This window comes from Alexandromys fortis, unplaced genomic scaffold (genome assembly GCF_014885135.2).
Source record: "Alexandromys fortis isolate MF-2015 unplaced genomic scaffold, M_Fortis_MF-2015_v1.1 scaffold_59, whole genome shotgun sequence".
Taxonomy (NCBI): domain Eukaryota; kingdom Metazoa; phylum Chordata; class Mammalia; order Rodentia; family Cricetidae; genus Alexandromys; species Alexandromys fortis.
This window is the reverse complement of record NW_026067943.1, coordinates 5,089,549-5,109,770: the sequence shown is the minus strand read 5'-3', so window position 1 is coordinate 5,109,770 and position 20,222 is coordinate 5,089,549. Positions and strand designations below refer to the sequence as shown.

Genomic DNA, 20,222 nt, shown 5'->3' with positions numbered 1-20,222 from the left:
TGCTTTCTAGCTCTATTGTGTGTGTGTGTGTGTGTGTGTGTGTGTGTGTGTGTCCATGGTTTTCTCTCATTTCTTATTGTGTTAATCTTCATGAAACACATTTCTCTCAAATTCATCTGGTCCTGTTAGGTATGGAAAACTCGGAATGGGTCAGCAAGATGACTTAGCAGGTAAAAGCACCATGTAAATCTAACAATTCAAGTCTGGTCCCTGGAACCCATGTTGAAAGAAACAAATGGGCCCCTCAAGGTTGTCCTCTGACTCTGTATGAGCACTGTGCCATATGTGCACACTCATACTTAAATATCATACACAGACAACAATATAAATACAAATAAAATTTAATTATAAACAAAACAAGCCCCCACTGAGTTAATATTGGCTCTGCTTTGGCGTGGATTTTAACTTTCTCCAGCTCCACCTCCCTAGAGCTTCTGTACATGTTACCAATGAGCTACCTCCTTGCCTTCAGCATTATGTCTTGGACACTAAACAATAGGCATGTTCTATGGCCCACTTGACATCCTTACTGGAAAGGTCACTAGTCCTTCAACTCACTGTCTGCAAATGAAGTCCTGGCCCTCCCTATAAGCTCCCATACTGTGGCCTTTTCCAATTCAGCTGGGGCAGCTCCATGCCCTGTTTCTCAAGCCAAAATTCATGAAGTCATATTGGCTTTATTTTTCTTGAAGTTACTTGATCCCTTTCTTTCCCTCAAGTGGCTAGCCTTTTCTCTAAATACAGTCTTAGTATTCCATTATCTGAAATACTTGGGAGCATAAGTATTTTGGATTTCAGATTAAAAATAATTCTCTAGAATAGTTGCATATACAAAATTATCTTGGTCTTGGGGGAACCTGTGTTCCTCCTTACCTTTTTCCTGTGCTAGGATTCCTACCACTCTACCTACCACTGATCCACACCCCTCTTTCTGAGAAAGGGTCTTACTGTATAGTCCAGGCTGTCTTCAAACTTGTATTTTTGCACTAGTCTCCCAAGTGCTGTGATTGCAAGGCAGGTGCTACTATGATCAGCTCATATACATTTTATATATGGAGTCTGAAGGTGGTGATAGGGATCAATCCAAGGCATTGTACAAGCTAGGCAAGCTATCTTTGAGCTATTGAGCCTTTGGATTTTTAAAGACAATAGTCTTACTATGTAGCCAGGCTGACCTTGAACTTGGGTTTCTCCAGTTTTGTCTTTCTAAGTGCTGGTATTTTAGTTGTGTACCTCCATGAGGAGCTGAAAAATACCTTTATATAGTAATTTTAGTGAACCCATGTTTTGACTATGACCTGGTTAATTAGGTCAGCCATGAAATTTTCCATATGACATTATGTTGGCACTCAAAAATTTGGGGGCCTTGTGGATTTTGTATTCTAGTATTGGAAAAATTTAATCTGTATGCATATGTCCACTTTCTTCATCACAAATTTTTGGTAACATCTTAACTTCTTAGTCAGCCTCATCTCTAACTTGATGCTGTTGTCCTGTCCTATGTGCCCCACTTCTGGAACTTGGTCTCCTTACTTTTTATTCTGTCTGGTTTCTAGTAGTACTTGTGACTTCCTAGCATATCGCAGAAATCACCTACCTAAGAGATTAAATGCTCAGCATGCATTCCTAAATGTTTATTATCTGCTCTTCCCAACTCCCCACTTAAAATTGTGAGTTCTACAGAATAGAATTGTCTCCTAACCACTGGACACAACCAGAGCCCACAACATACTTTATTAAAATCTCACATGTGATTTTATTTCTTTCTGATCATTTTCTGAACTTGGTACAGTTTATTAGTCTACTCACATGGCAACAGCTGTTTAAATTACTGATGTTTTCTATTATGAATGCACCTCTATAAGCATTACTATAAAGTGTTATTTATTTATTGAGGTAAAGTCTTGCTATGTAGCCCAAGATGGCCTAAAACTTACAGCAGTTCTCCTACCTCAGCCATCTGAATGCTAGAATTACAGGCATGTGTCATCATGCTCAGTTCATTGTACACAATATACATACAAGGGTTTTCTTTAGTCAGAATTTCTATACTATATGATACACAATTGATATATGTTATAAGATAATGCAAAATTATTTTCTAAATTGGCCATGTTTTTTATAGCCCTCTAAACTGTTATGGAAATTTGAGTACCTCATTACTGCTTGGTGTAGTCAGACCTTATGTTTGCTGCCTTCCTCAGCCTCCCTTGCACCTGTGACCATAGGTCCATGACAAGATTTCATGGAGAATCTGTTATATGTAAAATGTAAGTATGATCTCAACATATTTCCCTGGCTTTTCATTTCCAAGTTTGTAACAGGCTATCTTGTCTAAAACTGAACATTAGGCATTCTTTATATGTTCTAGACGCTTATTTAATATCTGCACATGTGTTGGTAGGTATCTTCTCTCTGGCTTTATGCTGAAATGCATTTTTTCAGTGATTTGTAAAAGCTTTTAAACATTTTGTTTAACTTTCATTCTTGAGAGATGACAGGCACATCCCTTAACACTTTGAATCCTGTTGCATTTGTGTACCCATTGTTGCTGTGGGAAGTATCTTGTCAACTATTTTGGTGATCTTTCTGCTTTACTGGTTGCTTTTATAATTCTCTTTCTCTGTAGGCTTAGGTTTTCATTTTCTTATTTCCTTGGTTGTGTTTTCTGATTCTGGGTTTCCCTTGTTCATCAGCTTTGGGATTCTAATTAGACAAATGTTATTCCTTGTGCTAATTTTGTGTTTCTGAACTTCTCTTTTGTGTTTTCCATATTCTTGTCCCTATTTGTTTACTAATATTGATTTCATATGTAAAAATCAGAACACTAATCAAATAAGGCACATAAAAACCCAATTATACTGATAGAAGTAAAAACAAACATTTCTCACCAAGTTTACTAGTGAGAACTTTTCTGAATTTACTCTGATATTGTTTAGTGCAAACATACCTTTTTAACCTTCAACCACACTACCAACCAGCTCTGAGAACTAAATGAGCCTTCAAAATCTGGCCAGCTCCAGAATGAACACTCTTTCCGTATACTTTGTGATTTGGATACTATCTTTCCCTCTGTGTCCAGTATGATATTTGAGCTTTCCATTGACATTTCATTGTGATATTTGTATGTTTAAGCCTGGGCATTCTTAAGGGGTCTGTTTGTCTGGTTCCTATCCCCCTTTAAATCAAGTCTTACAGATCTGCTCTTTATCCTGTATCAGGCCTTCCCAATACCTGCCATCTGGGAGATGAGTAAATGGTGTCAATACTAGCTTTTCTTTCTCTTTCTTCCTTCATTTCTCCCTTCTTTCCTTTCTTTCTTTCTCTGATATATGTCATTCAAAATGATTGCTTTTGTATGTGGTTTCTGATGTTTTATTTTGAAGTTATCTTTTGATCATAAACTGTGGAAATTCTATAAAGTCTAAATTGGGAATTCTTTCCTTCAAAGAGAATTTGAAGATGCTTCTTCTGGAAGTTCAGGCACCACTGGCTTATGACATCCTAATATCATTGAGAATCCTGGCTCCATCTGAAAGCCCCAAACTCAGCTCCTCTTACTTGCTGGCTCTGACTGAGCATGGCAAATCAGCACCTTCCCAGCTCTGTGAGCATCCCCCAGGAAAGCCCTGCTGAAGACTCTATTGTCATCTTGTTTTGTCTTTGATATGGTTTTGGAATTTCTGCTACTCTTGTGTGCTAATACTGTGATATTAACAGTATCCTAAAGAGTATGTCCCATTACAAACCTGATGCAATAGAAGCCTCTTTCTGCTCAAAGGGTCCCAAGACTGTGGTTGTGCTAACATTGATGATTAACAGCAAGTTAATGTGCATCAGATCCATACTGATGAGGAATTTTGATTGCTCAATTTTGATAATAAAAAATTTAGCTTGATTCATATGATATATATCAAAAGTGAATCATTTTGGGGTTATTTGGAGTCCTTCAATGCTAAAAGAATAATCATCCTGTACCAGTATAAAAATTCTTTTGAGACAAGGTCTTATGTAGCCCTGGTTTTCCTGAAACTCACTGTGTAGACCAGACTGGCCTTGAACTCATATAAATGTGCCTGCCTCTGCCTCCTGATGCTGTGACTAATGGTATACTAATGGTATATGGACTAATGGTTGGCTGCTATGCCCAACTCCATATAAAATTCTTAATCTGAATATATATATAATATACATACCCAAGAACTTACTTTTACTGTTATTCTCCTCTAAATGAATGATAAGCAATTGTATTCATGTCACTTAACTCTTTCAAGAAACATAAGGAAGATATAAGAATCTCACTGAATATTTTCCTGTGGATTTATTTATTGACTTGAAGAATGAAGCTGGCTTTTCCAAAACTTCTTCATAATGCTAATAAGGAAACACTCCAACAGTATGCTCTTCAGCATTTTAGGGTCTATAAAACAATGTGCATTTTCAGTCAGCATTCTTTTTCTTATCCTTTTCACAGCTGTCTCTTTGGAATACCATGTAGTGAATGTGAAGAAGTTTTTGGTTACTGATTCAGAAGCTGCTCTTGTGTATACGTTGATTCCAGTGTCTTCCTATTTGCCTGTGAGAAAGCGACTCTGGCTCTTGTTTATGTCTTGTTTTTAAATATTTATCAGCTCCACTCTAATTGCTTTATTTAACTATTATTATTGTGTGTGGGAGAGGTGTCAGATAACTACTCTGTGGATCTGATTTTCTCCCTTTACCTTTAAGTAGGTTCTGGGTACTTAACTCAGGTGATCAGGTTTGTTCAGAAAGTACCTTTACCTGAGGAGTCATGTTAACGATCTAATTATTTTATTCATTTTTTTTGTTTTTATTTTATGTGTATGAGTGTTTTGCATGCACATTGTCCTTATACCCCCATCTATGCAGTCCCCATAAAGGCCAGAGGAGGGCGTAGGATTCCTAGGACTGGCGTTCTAGACTGCAGTGAAGGTGCTAGGAACTGAATCTGAGTCCTCAGGAAGAACAGCCAATGCTCTTAACTCCAGCTCCACAATTCTTCCATTTTTCACAAAACTTCATGTACAACAAGCTTAGCATGGTAGTGCTTTTACCACGAGATTGAAAGTTCTGTGCTGGGATTGCATGCAGCGTTCTCATGAGATACTCAGCCTGTAGAAGCTGAGTTACTGAGCTACCATTGGCAGGCAGGAATGTATTCAAGCCATTTACACAAGACAGGGCCCCACACAAAAGTAGGGTTCATTGCGCTGTAGTGCAGATTGTATTTACTCAGAGCTTTAGTAAGTCTTGGTTCTAAATGATCTTTCGGAAGAGATTACAAAGTATGATTGCTCTGGTTTGAGTGTGTCTCCCAAGGTTCCAGTGTTAAGTTTTAATCTTTCCGTGAATGGAAAAGGGTGGAACTTAATCTGACTGAAGCTGGAGGTGGGGCCTTTGGTCAGTGATTAAGATTAGATAAAGCCCTTAGGGTGGAGTCTGTGATTGAATACTGGTTACCTTATAAGAGGAAGAGAGACTAAAAGATACACACACAGACAGACAAACACACACACACACACATTCACCCCACTTCCTGTCTCTTACCATGTAAAGTCCTACACTACTTTAGAATTCTGCATCAAGGAAACAGTCACCCATTGTGGACTCTCAACCTGGAGCCAGAACCATGAACCCAAAGAACTCTTCTTTTTAAGACTGAAGTCTCGGGTATTCTATTTTACTAATGAAGGGGGCCCTAAAACAAGGATTACACTCAAGAAAACAAAACCACAAACTTGGATTTGCAAACAGCAAACGGTAGTTTTTCAAGCCCTAAGCCATGTGTAAGCTCTCGGGAGGAGTCTTTACTTTATGCAAGTTGGCAGAAGTAAGTCACCAAGAGCCTGTCACTATTCATTTTATCAACTCCAATCGTGTGCTCCTGCTTGAATTTTGACAGGGATCACAGATATGAGCCATACACTGGTGTCCTAATCTTCTCACAAGAGAAGATTCCACAACAGTTACCTTATGCAATATTCGTTTTGATCCATAAATGAGTCCATAAACTTTATGGTCAACTGAATTTTAATTATGGGAGTACCTCATACCCTATGGAAATGACAAATATTAAATTGCCAAGGTTCATTTTAAGCTATGTCCAGGTGAGACAAAAACATTTGCTGATTTTTTTTCCTTCTCCTTAGTTCTCACAGGCACTGGTGACAGGCTGAGTGGACATCTTTGTTATTAACGGCCATTGACCTATTGGGAATGAGGCGCAGTTTGGAGTTTAAGTTGTGTTTCTTCAGGCCCCATGTCCTATAATAAGTGGGCATCAAACTTTTGAGTCTTAGGACTTCTTTTTTATTAAATTATTGTGATGACTTTAAAGAGCTTTTATTTATGTAGACTTCATTTACATATATTTCTTAGACAAATTAAAACTGAGAACAACTTATTTTTTATACAGGATCTGTGTTTCCTAAACTGGTTTCAAATTTTTGTTCTCAAGTGATCTTCCTTCCTCATCCTCTTTAGCAACTGGGGCTATGTGTACACGTTATAGTAATGTGGTGGTTTGAGTAAGAATGACCCCCATAGGCTCATATGTTAGATGGTTAGTCACCAGGAACTGAAAATGTTGCGTAGGATTAGAAAGATTAGGAGTAGCCCTGTTAGAGGAAATGTGTTATTGGGGGTGGGCTTTGAGGTTTCAAAAGCCCATACCAGTTCTAGTCTTGCTCTCTCTGCCTACCAATCGGGTTGTAGCCCTCGACTACTGCTCCAGCATCTGCCTGCATGCTGCCGTGTTCTTTGCCATGATAAGGGACCATACCTCTGAAACTGTAAGCCAGCCCTCATTTAAATGCTTTCTTTTCTAGGAGTTGCTGTGGTCATGGTGGCTCTTCCCAGTTATAGAACATTGACTGGTACAATTACCAGCATCCAACAGAGAAATCACATGTAAGGGCATATGAGCAAACATTCCACAGTGTTGTCATCACCCCAAATCATGTAGTTTCTATAACTTTTCAGTTATACTTGTAAAGAATGAGAATGGGAAGGTTGAATAAACAGTGTTAACACCATGGAATAATTGCAAACCCATGGCTGTCATGAAAGAGTCACATGGACCTCTGAGGCTCTGTGTTAACTCTAAGCACTGTGACATGAAGGAGCCAACCACATTGTTTCATTAGCATTTTTACTTTTCTGTTATTAATTTAAGCGTGCACATCAATCAATGGGTCCCATGATGCCATCATTATACATATGCATCATTACGCTTTTCCCCCATTAATCTTTTCTCATCTTTAGAATGTGCAGGTCTTTGGCTAGGGGTGGTGTCACAGGCCTACAATCCCAGCAAGGTGGGCAAGGCAGGAAGATTGTGAATTTGAAGCCTGTCTCAAAAAATAAAATAATATGTATACATGTTTATTTTCCCTTCCTAGGGAAGCACAACTTTCTTTTGTTTTTGTCTAGGAATTCCATCTCCTATGTTTTGGGAGGCTTGTAAATTATTACAGTTAAGTATAATATTCCTAGTTCTTTTGTACTGTTTTTGCTTGGTGGGTTTTGTCTATGGCAGGTATGGATTTACCTGCATTTTGTCAGTTTTATTGTTTACTCTGCATCTCTGCCTTCCACCCTGTTTTCCTTGTCTGCTTGTTTTGTTTGGTATTGCAGGGGATGGAACTCAGCCTTGTTCATGCTAGGCAGGTGCCCTGTCACTAAGCTACACTTCCAGTCCCCCTTTTAGCCTTTCCTGATCACAATATGAAGACTGCTAGATTTTTCTTCCTCTTCCTTTTTTGCTTGTGTTGCCTTCTGTGTTTTAGTGTCTTTGGGGCATAACTTTTATCACTATCACCAAATACTGAAAATGTTGCTGACTTTCAATTCTCAACAATCTTCACCAATGTTAACTCCCATGAATGTGTGACTAGAGCTAGGGTGAAATTGCTTGCTTGCAGGTTCCAATTTTCTAGGCACTTTACCAACATATAGGAAAAAAATTACTACAAAGTCTGAGCAATCAGACAGTTCACACTTATTAATGTACATGACCAGCATTACCCAAACTGAATGGTTTCTTCAGATAAATATGGCTCAGAATTCAGCAACTCAAAAAAAAAAAAACTGTGTAAACTTTACTCATTAAATACAATAACATATGCTTACTACTTACAGGGATCTCAGATTATTGGGTTTGTAGAATGATTTAACTTCATAGCTATTTCAATCACAGAGTGATTTCTTTTCATTGTTTTGTTTTTTGAAACAAAGTGTCTTGCTGTCTGTCCTGCCTCCACCTCCTGTGGATGGGGCTCACAGGCATGTAGTAACAGACCAAGGCACGTGACAACAGGCTAAGCATGTGCCATCAGGCCAAGGCATGTGCCATCAGGCCAAGGCATGTGCCATCAGGCCAAGCATGTGCCATCAGGCCAAGCATGTGCCATCAGGACAAGCATGTGCCATCAGGACAAGCATGTGCCATCAGGACAAACTCATGAGTGGGCTTTAGTGTTTTTTAGTGATAGCATCTCTTGCCAGGAGTGCTTTAAGGACTCATTTTGAAATTCAAGTCTTAGAGATGTAAGACCTTGGCTATCAACCTAGCCAAATCATTTTCTACATGAGGTGACTGGTAAAGCGTGTATGTGACTGGTAGACTATGACTGAGAAAGTGGCAGAGGTGACTGGCTTGAATCTTTTTAACATATTTGATTGCTTTTGGGCTGAAAAAAACCTTAGATAAAGCTGAATTTCATTGTTTTACAGATGAGAAAATGATTGTATAATGTGGTTAAGTAATGGCATACCACACACACACACACACACACACACATACACACACCCCACTACCACTACCATCACCACACCCCACACACCTATACAATATCTGCTGGGGGTAAGAATTTAATAAAAACTAGTTTCCCTTCTTGGCCTATCATCCATCTAGAACCCAGAAGTGCTAACTCATGTCTACCTGGTGTGCTTCATTTTTATTCCTCAGAAAAAGCTCAAGGAAGCAGTACTTATTCATTTAACTATGTTTTATTTTCTTTGAGACAGGGCTGGCTTGAAACTCGCTATGTAGACCAGGCTGGTCTTGAACTCACAAAAATGCTGATGCCTCTGTTTCTGAGTACTAGTATTAATGGCGTGCACTACCGCACTCCCCAGTATTTATAAGGTAAGTACTGATGAACAATGTATTATATGGGCACATGATAGATTAAATATTATTTTATCCCTGAGTATGTTAAAGTTGTTTTAAACTGTATAAAAACACAAATGCACTGAAGTATTTTCCTTATAACGGGGGCAGCATATTATTAACTCTCTAAAGTACTCTTTCACAAGTGCGTCACTGTCTCTTTTCACCTAATTACACAGGTGTAGGCTGATGCTGGGCTAAGGAAACACAGTACTAGCATAGGGCCTGGTAGGGACAAGCCTCACCAATCCACAATTCTGTTTCTCCTTTTGTAGTCTTCACCTGGTCTACCACTGAAGCCCTCACCCTGGTGACTCCATGCCTTTGACTCACAGTTTCTACAGTCATAATGTAGAAATATGTTCAATATTACAGAATTAGTCTATGGATCAAGTGATACACATATATAATCTGTCAAATCTTACTTGTATAAGAGATTACATAGCATGATGAAAAACACACTAGGGAAATCAGGAAATTTAGATCCTGGTGCTGGCCCATCACTCACTGTCTTGCTGTGACACCTTGGACAAGTCCTTTTAAAAAATTCTGCAAGATACACGTAGATGGGTGTCTCAAAGAGTCATTTTGGAGGAGAAGAGGGGCAGAGTAACCCTGCTTTTATCAGCTTTTCTTAGATTTTCAAATATTATATTACATGAAGAATGAGTTCTGCCAAAAATTACAATTTTATCTTAATTCCCCAGAGTGGGTTTACAACAGGAAAAGGGATAGGCAAAATTTCAGAAAATTCTTGGACGATTTTTAAAATCTGTCTTTACCTTGCATCCTTCGCAAGCGTGAACCCCATAGTGGAAGCCTGACGCCTTATCCCCGCAGACTCGGCACTCAATGGCCATGAGGGAGTTGGAAGGCTCTTCATGAGGCCTGTTGTAGAGCTGGGTCTTCTCAGAATAATAAGGTGGGGATGCAGGTTCTACTTTGATCGCACCTGTGCATCGGAAAATTTGAGAAGATGGTTATCTCATGACAAACAATCCTAAAAGGGCACCGAGGCTTCCCATGGTGACCTTCATATGCTCGTCCCATAACTTTACTATCTTGGAGAAGTGCTGGGGAGCATGAAGGCACCCGGTGCTCACATAGGAAAAAGTAGACTTTGTCATCCCAGGAAAGTCCCAACACCCCACACTCACCTGCACAAATAAAGCGGGAAGGGAATTAAGAGTGAGGGAATGAAGTCTGCCCCCTTGCTCCCCACAGACACTGCACATAGTTTGAAGCAGTGCAGTTTCTTTGGCAGGAGGATGGGCTGCACCTGGCACTCACTCTGTTATTATGGGTTTTATTGAAATGCTGCTCTTTAGAAGTAGTTTTAAACATTCCTTGAAAAAGAAACACAGAAGGAGGAACATGGCTGAGAAAAATGTCACAGTGAGCCCAGCCCGAGGTGCCAGGTTATCAACAGGGTTGAGTCAAGAGGTGGTTTGTGAAGTGATCTCTGATAGAGAGCAGGAGAAACCTGTGTGAAGCAAGTGCTGCCTTTGCCGGTGGCTCAGGCCTATCGAATTTCCATATTAGGCCTTAACCCAGAACCACACAGATAAATATAACCACGTATACTATCTATCTAAAGAAAACAACTAGAAATTACAGGAAGTTCTTACTTATGATCAAGTAATGATTGCTAGTGACACAGGGGTGACTCTGGAAAACCAGCACATCAGCCCACAAGATAAAAATCAAGGAAACAGCATCACAAAAATGATACTTTATCTTGAAAAGTTCAGTTCTGGCTTTTTTTTTTTTTAAATCTGATGTTTGATGGTAATTTCCTTAATGGCATGATGATATGTCAATCAGCTACAGTGTTAAAATGTAAGTTTGTGCCCCAAACCCTATGTAAGTTTGTGCCCCAAACTAGGGTTTGGGGTAAATTTCACAAACTACAGATTAGAAAAAAAGATATCAACTGTAATAGTAACTTAAGGATGACCAGTCACAAAAGTTGATCTATAATTGTGACAATAACTCATAAGAAGCTGGGAGCATGCAGTTTACACGCGGACTCTCAGCCTAAGACAGAACTGACAATGTAATCAGGCTAGAAATGCTCTTAAGAAGGTATCAAGAAAGGAAAGAAAGGAGGGAGGGAGGGAGGAGAAGGAAAGGGAAAAGAGGTTGGAACAGACATTCATATACTGGCTTCTTTTTGGCCTCTCAAATACTCAAAAACTTCAAGGGCAATGCATAAATGAGAGATGATGCTTTCTCTTTGGAGTTCTAATCTCCGGAGCATCTATCCCAGGGTATTCAGAGATTTGTCTAATTCCAGTCTTAGGAGTTTGGAAAGCGAACATACTTTGGTATTCTTGGAGCTTCAGGTCATATTTGTAATCAGCAACCATTGGGTCAGCTCTTGTGAAGGGAATATCCTCATAGTGCGGAGCAGAAATGCTGGAGAAATCAACCGTGGTGAAGGGCTTGATGTCAAAGGCATGGGAGTGCTCATCCATCACAGAGAGGTCCACAGAGCTGATCCCGAAGTTGGTGGGCCAAAATGGTATCTCTGTGTCAACCATGGTAATTTCTAAAATGGAAAAAGAACAAGGTGTGAGTCAAGTTCTGGAGGAGAGAGCAGTCCTCTAGGGACATACAGAGAGTTTATATCCAGTGAGGGAGGAGTGCATTGCTGCCTTCCTAGCACCCTCCAGGTGGCTTTACAGGGAGAAGGAAGTCAGCTTTCACCCGAGTATACTAGCAGACACCCTACAGTGTGTAGCTACATGGAACAAATCAATCTAAATGTGAGCTCTGCTCACACTGTCTGCTCCAGCAGGTCAGCTGGATCTGATAATGGTTATTTTTCTTACTTCATATTGCTTCCACTTTTATTAAGCTATAACTGATAAGATATTTAAATGATCACCATAGTGTTCTTTTGATATATATATACACTGTGAAATAATTACCATCATCAAATTAATTAAAATATTCCTCACTTTATAGAATTTTCTTTGTGTTGAAAAAACTTAAGGTTTGCTTCCTTAGCCAATTTCTTTTTCTTTTCTTTTTTTTTTTCCTTAGCCAATTTCAACTATAGGATACAGTATTCCTAACTGTAGTCAGCAGTCAGCTTGTTGTCCATCAGGTCTCCAGAGCCTAATGGAAACTCTGGCCAGCCTTCCCATTTTCCTTATGCCTAGTCCTTGGCAACCAGCAACAGTGTATGGGATTTGCTTTCCTGCATCTGGTTTATTTTCCTTAGCACAACGTTTCTTTGGGTCATTTATATTGCTACAAGGGACAGAATTTTCTCCTTTCTAAAGGCCATACAGTACTCCAGTATAGTATGAGTGTGTGTGTGCACATGCATATGTATGTATGTACATTCTGCATATGTGTGTATCTACATACCACAAAGTTTTTTGTTTGTTTTTACTTGTTCATGTGTCTTAGACTCTTATGTTGATTTCAACTCTTGGCAATAGCCAATAGTGTCATAATGAAATCTTGACACAGTGATTTTAGTTTCCTGGCCATATGTCTAGCAGAGGTACTGTTAATTACATGGAAATTCTACTTTTGGTTTTCTGAGGATCTCCACTTGTGTCCTATAATGGCTTCGCAGTACACAGTATATATCCCTAAAAAGGTTTCTGTTGCTCGATAGTCTTTCTTCTCTTTATGGGTCAGCCATTCTAACAGGCATGGAACAGTATATTTTATTGTAGTTTTGATTTCATTTTACCCAGGGATTAGTGATGTTGAACACTTTTTCATACACCTGTTGATCATTTGTATGTTTTCTTTTTAGAAATGGCTACGAATATTCTTTGTGCATTGTCTTGGACTGAGCTCTTTGGTGTTTTGTTACTGATTTGCATTTCTCTTGTGTTTGTGTTCATCTGTGTGTGCATGTGTGTGTGTGTGTGTGCACTCACACACACATGTATCCCTGTGAATGTGCATGGGAGGTTTCATCCTCAGGAACATCTTTCACAACCTTTGAGATGGGGTCTCTTGTGGCCTGAAGTTCACAGTTAGGCTAGAATGACTGGTGTTAGATCCAGAGATATTTTTTTCTCCACTTCCCAGGAGTACAAGTGTGTACTAGTATGCCTGATATTTTTATGTGGGTTCTGGGAATTGAACTCAGTTTCTTATGCTTACAAGCACTTTACTGAGTCATTCTCCCAGTTCTGTGTATTTGAGATTCTTTTCTCTCTCTCTTTCTTTTCACTTCTCCCTCCCAGGTACTGAGATTAAAAGTTTGTGCCACCATGCCTCGCTCTTTTTTTTTTATTTATTTTTATGTGTATGAGTGTTTGTCTATATGTATGTATGTGTACCATGTAAATGCTCAGTGCCTGTGGAGGCCAGAAGATTGTGCCAGATCCCCTAGAACTGTAGTTACTGGCAGTTATGAACCAGGAACCAAACCAGGGCCCTCTGGAAGAGCACCAAGTGTGTATTTTTCTAAGTCTGATTCGCCATTGTAAGTAAAAGAAAGCTCTGATCCATTTGGGACCCAAGTACTGGATATGAACTGTGAGTCAGTGGTTAGTACAGACTATAAATCTTGATGCAATTATAAGTCTGACTTAGTTCACTTGAAATGAGATCACAATTCAAAGTGGTGCCTAGAAAAATAATTACTCTAAATGCTCCAGAGCTATGTACATTCAAGGTTGTTAACCCTGGTGACAAAGAAATGACCTTATAAAGTTTTATCTTTGCTATAGTCATATTGGCACCATTTGACAAAGGTTTTACTTATAATAGGTGCTCATTAAATATTTACCTTTAAACATTAAATGACTTGATGGTTTGAGGAAAGTGTGAACTTTTAGCAAAGGGGTCAGGGAAGGAGAGAAGCAAACAGACCCACTGAGTACCTACTGTGTGCCAGACACATCTACCTTTTTTTCCACGTGTGCTGAAATATTCTCACTTTATAGATTAATAAGACAGGACTTGACCTGTAAGGTTACATGACTTGCCCAAGGTCCATGGACTAGGTAGGTGTGGACAATTCAAACCGAAGGCTGACTCAGAAACTCTATCCTTTCAAATAATGTCTCATTGATAAAAATGTTCTGGAAGATGGACTCTTCTCACAAGGGAATGGTCCCCTTGATTTTTTTCCAGCATGCATTTTTTTTTCCCACAAAGGCTGCATGGATGAAGAGGTTCATCTATGGTCTTCACGAGAAACAAAATGCCTCGTAGATACAAATAAGGAGACTGGCTTTGTGGATGTGCTCTGTGACTGTAAGAGGGCTCATCAGGCAACGTTTGGGTTCCCATGCCAGATATCTGCATAGCAAGTACCCAAACAACCTTCAGTTATCTATGCTACGGTATAAACACTGCACACCAAAAAAGAGGAATGTGCATTGGTGATAACTTAGAGGACGCCATGGTCTCTGTGACATCTAGAAAGAAGTCTTTGCTCCTTATTAGCAGGAGCACCATCAAACGATGCTGTTGGCTTCAAAATCCATCTACAGACCAAGTCACTGCATTTACTTTGCTGCTCTCCTTAGAATGTTTAATTTTCATTTCTCTATGTCCTTACCCTTTGCTATCAGTCATTTTCATTTCAAAAGGTATCTCTTCTTGTCCAGAGAGTAATATCCTTAAAGTTGGATGTTTCTCATGACATCTATTGTGAGTTAAAGGTAGTGAGTATGCCTCTGTATAGACACTGAGAAGTGAAAATAAGGATGGAATACCTAGATACTTGGTTGTAGAAAAATTGGTCATTCATCATTTTATTGGTTAACTTTTTTTTTCTGTTTGGGGATGGAACCCAGGACTTTGCACATGCTAGGCAAATGCTCTACCATTTTCTTAGCCTTCCATGTGAGCAGGGGCTTTACAAGTGTGCACTATCAGGTCTGGCTTTACAGGCTTTAAAAACACTTTTCAGGTTTATATAAAATTAAGTAAAAGGAAAGCTCTTATATAGAATCTTACCTTCTGAGACAAAGGGTGTCCCCCCTGCCACTAACCTGTGCTATTGTGGCACATCTGTGACAACTAACAAGCCAGTATGGATATGCTCATATGAACTAAAGTCATGTCTACTTACACACCGTATGTAGATAAGTCTAAGGACGTTAGCAGGAGTATAATGTGATGTGTCTATCATTACAGTACCATACAGAACTAGTGCTCTGTCTTAACCAACCCCTGCATTCCCACATCCACCCTCCCCTTCCCTTAAAGAATGCGCTTTCACTGAGCTCTGTTATTAAGAATGTGTTGTCAGAGAAGCAGGACAACAGCACCTTGCATCTCAGCTTGGTATTAGAAGCCCTCCATGGCACATCCACAACTTGCTTTTTCAGACCTTTTCCCATACTTGGCATGTACTACCTCTAGATGTGCCACACTGTCTACCTGCCCTGCAGTCTCTACTCTTGCCCTTCTTCATAGATGCAGGTTCCTGGGGTCACTGTATCTTTTTCCTATCCTTCGTTTCTGTGCACCACACTCTTCCTTGTCTTTCAAAGGTAAATACTACTTTCTTCATGAAACCTTCCGTGAATCCTCCTCTTCTTCAATGCTGACATAATTTCTGATCTGTTTAAGTATCTATGCTATAGATACAACATATCTATATAATATATACTACTATAGCTATAAATTCGATAGTCTCTATAGCATTTACATTTTCATTTTGTCTAGAATGAAGAGACACCTTATCATCTAGTTTTCCGTTAGTCCTTCTGCATGGTTGTTGTGTTCTAAATACTTGCTAATTAAGTAATAATGTTATCTGGAGAAGAATAGAATGACTTCTCATTTTGCTGAGAAGGAAGAAGAAAATTAAGATACTTTCTCAGTGGTTTAGTTTTGTCAAGATGTAAGCTCTCCTGAAAAGATTAAGCTTTGATGTTATAACTAAGACACAACATGAGCTCAAAACCTGTCTCCAACCCTTTGGGGACTATCAGGAAGATTAGAACTAAGTTACTTTTTTCTTCTTTTGTCATACTGGGCACTGAACCCAGAATTGTTCATAATGATAGATAAGTGCTTTACTACTGAGTTATGCCCTAGCCCAGGTTTCCTTATTTTTCTAGGAAGGGAGGAAAAGGAAGAAAGAAAAGCATTTGCCTCTTCATCTTTAAGAAGACATATTGCTAACACACATTATTTCCTCTCCCTCTCCTTTTTCTGTAATTCTGGGACACCTTGACCTCAACAGTATTACTCCATGGACATGATTACTGAGAGGTACGGGATCCAAACATGCTTTATTTTACTTTGACTTAGAGATGGTCCAGGAAAGCTGCTTCTTATTTTGTCTTTAGAAAACATAAGCTTCTGTTGCTGCCAAGCTGTAAGTCAAGTAGGTGTTTTTTGTTACCCCGTGCAATTATCCATGAAAGAGCAAATGGACAAAATATTTGCATGAACAACAGCCCTTCTTAGGAATAATTCAGTGTCTTAACTTTCCAGCTGGGTGACATGAGTCCTGTTGCCTCAGGGCTTATCCTTCAATTTCACAACCTTTCAAGAAAGTCTTTAGACACACTTTGTGTGCAATGACACAGCTCTACGCTGTTTCTCTTTGACCGTCAAACTTGGCTTTCAATTCTGTTATGGTTAATGAGCAGCCTTCTCACACTACTCCAAATTATAATGCATTTCAAACAAAAGTGTAATCGATTTCACGCAAAAGTAAAGTGACTTCTCTAATCAAATAGGCTCTAGTTGGGAGTATGGAAGTGGGTCAGAAAGATATCAGATTATGAAATCAAGCACCAGGACTATATGGTTTGCCTTTGGGATATTATGTTGTTCTCTAGGGAAAGAATTATACTAGAAACCTGGGGAGGTTTGGGGTGTGATTTAGTGAGAGTTTGCCTGGCACAAGTGAAGTCCCAGGTTCAGTCCCCAGTACAGGAAAAAAAAAAGGTACATGACATCACATCTATACGATGATTGTTTTAAAACCCAGGGTGTAAGTTCTATAGAGGTTGGGGTTGTAGCTCAGTGGTAGAGCGCTTGCTCAGCACGTACAAGATCCTGGATTCAATTTCCAGCACCGAAAGAGAGGGGGAGAAAGGACACCTGAGCTAAGGTTTCAGCCCTCAGTATTTACAGTGCTTGATTAAGAGCCCCGAGTCTTGGATACTGGACTGTAATGATCTCTTTTACTCCTTGCAACAGCTCTGCACAGGATACTCAGAATGCTTTCATTGGTTGCTTTTTTTTTTTTTTTCTGTTTTGACAGGGTCTTATTGCGCAGCTCTGGCTGCCTTGGAACTCACTTTGTAGACTAGACTGTCCTTAAACTCACAGAGTTCCTCCTGCCTCTGCCTCTAGAGAACTGGGATTACAGGGATGTGCCACCAAGTACTCAGAATTCTTAAAGAGGAGGAATCAAGCACTGATGATATATCTCAGTGACAAAACACATGCCTAACATATATGCGGCTGAGTTCTAAGCCCAGCTCTGAAAGCTTTGAGGGGAATATGGCACGAATACAAAAGTAATTTGTGGACAATTATTAGCAAGAGCTGGGTGTTGAGCACAAAGGTCTGAAACTCTGTGCTCACACATTTAACCTCTTAAACTAAACCATTCTACCTAGGAAAATATCTCTCTTTTTGATCTTCCAGATTTACTCTAACCATCAACACATTTCTTTCTTTATTAAAAATTAATTAATTTTTTTTAAATTTAATTTTATGTTCCAACCATAGTTCTCTCTCCCCCTTACTCCCCTCCCCTTTCCCCAACACACCCCCATCTATTCCTCCCAATGGGTAAGAGCTCCCATGGGGAGTCAACAAAGTCTGGCACATTAAGTTGGGATAGGACCAAGCCCCTCCCCCTTGCATTAAGGCTGAGAATTGTATCCCAATATAAGGAATGGGCTCCAACAAACTAGCTGATGCACCAGGGATAGATCCTGGTCCCACTGCCAGGGGCCCCTCAGTCCAAGCTTCCTTTGATAGCTCAGTTGGTAGAGTGGAGGACTATGGTGAATGGTCATCAACCATTTCAACAGCTCCTGCTGGACCAGGCATGACACAGGATGCTGGTTGATGTTGGTGATAAAGAATAACTCAGAGAAATATATTCAGAGGGTAATGAAGCAGTGTGGCAACATCTCATAGAGTCTCTAGAGCTTAGTGACTTGGTTAGCAATGACTTTCAAGAGACATTCAACCATGGATTTTCAATGTCTTCTTGTTTTAGTTATTGTCATGATACTCACAAGTATGGCTCCTACTTGTTTACTCAGCCAGCCCTTCCTTAATGATACATGTAAATCACAGCATAGTACAAACTAACTTGGGAATTATATGGTTCCTTTCCCATCAATGAACCAACATCCAGAGATAAAAATCTTCCGAAAACATTACAGGGGTAAAAGGCTATTTTGTAGTAATTGTTGTTTCCCATTTAACAGTAAAAGAACATGGGCATAATGATCGGCTTATGAACACAGTCAGTAAGAGACTGGGTGGGCAAGAAAACATCTTTTCTGTCTCCTGGCCCAGAACCCTTTGAGCTTTATGGTGTTCTTACTATATTGATATAATATGTTGAAAAAGAGACTTTTATCCTAAGCCAATTTTCATAGATCAAGATGTATTTGGTCTTAATTAATATATACGAGTCACCATCAAATTTCAAAAGCCTCATGCAAGAAACCATTTTACCAGATGACAGACTGTCACAGAATAAAATACAGAAGAAATAAATATGCAACATAACTCTTCCTGTTTTGGCTTGAATGTGAATGTATCCTACAGGATCACATGTTGAAGCACTTGGGACCCAGATAGCATGTACAGTTTTGGGACCTTCAAGAGGTAGGGCCTACCTGGAGCAAGTAGGCTGTTGACTGGTGAGCCTTGAGACTCACTTCATCCTTTATTTAGTCTTTTTTCTGCTTCCTGTTCCCTCGACACGTGAGGACATGAGAAGTCTGAACTGCCTACTGACATTTCTAGCCATAGTGATACCTTCTCAAACCAGGATCCCCAATAAATCCTTCTTTTTCCAGGTCATTTCTTGCAAAGCATTTGGTCACAGTGAAGAGAAAAATATGCACTACTAACAAAAATAATAACCTCCAAATGAGTGGGAAGGTTAAAGGAATGATTCATCTAATAGGTTAAGCATTGTGGTGATCTGAGTTGTCACATAATAAATACAGATAACCTTTTCTGTTACTTTTGTAGGTTGCTGTTCTGAACATTATCAATAAAGAAGGAAGGAGCATTGCTATGTCCAATGCCCAGATTCAAATTCTGCCTTGGAGGTCTTAGTTTCGTGATCTCTCTACAGCTAATTTTGCCATCTCATTCTGCTCTGAAGACTAATGAGATAATATACGTAAAACACCTAGCATGGGGACGGATACTTATTAAGCTCTAAATAAACAACAGTGGTAATTTTTGTACATATTAGTAGCCAGAGTCCCATCGATGTATAAAAGGTGGGCTAAAAGCCTCCAAAGTGGCCTCTGGGGGACAGGAAGAGGAAGAAACACCAGCAGAGTTCTATTGTTCGAATAGAACTATGCCTAAAACAGATGTCCTGTTTTAAAAACCTGCGGTAAAGGAGAGTGAGTGCCTGGCTCCTCAAAGTTACTCACTCCAAAGCTTAATTGTTCCTTTGTGGCAGGGAAAGTCTTTCTTATTTGGCATCCCCCCAACTGTATTATACATATGCTAATGATGTTCCTTTAAAAATCATTACACAGAAAAATATCAGGTAGTCAAGCAAATTTAGAAAGCCTATGTCAGGCAAGGTTGAACATGTTGTCTGCAAGACTTAAACTCATGATTCACACTCAGGGAAAGAAACATGCAGTATGACAGTTTAATGTTTGAAGGACAACTGCTTATGAAACCACAGTCTACTGATATTGGAGCTTTTAACTATTCCTTTCAAAATTATTGCAGTGCAATCATGGCCAACCAACATAACCCCAAACTACAGGAAACTATGCTGTGGAGGTGAGAGGAGAAAAAGGTGTATTTGGAAAAGGCAACACTATAGTAAAAAGGTTGAAGGCTTATGTTCTATAGT

The 20,222-nt window shown here is 39.4% G+C and overlaps 1 protein-coding gene across 6 annotated transcripts in view; it reads right to left on the bottom strand.

The window, feature by feature from the left end:
- Pparg (peroxisome proliferator activated receptor gamma) overlaps positions 1–20,222 on the bottom strand; it is a 131,942-nt gene that overhangs the window by 40,302 nt on the left and 71,418 nt on the right. For all 6 annotated transcript variants that reach the window (XM_050148505.1, XM_050148501.1, XM_050148504.1 and 3 more), the window contains 2 exons: positions 11,517–11,744; positions 9,976–10,145 (listed from right to left, as the gene is read on the bottom strand). In XM_050148505.1, coding sequence (XP_050004462.1) covers positions 9,976–10,145; positions 11,517–11,736 — 390 coding nt within the window. In that variant the 5' untranslated portion in view covers positions 11,737–11,744. The remainder of the gene's footprint in view (positions 1–9,975; positions 10,146–11,516; positions 11,745–20,222) is intronic.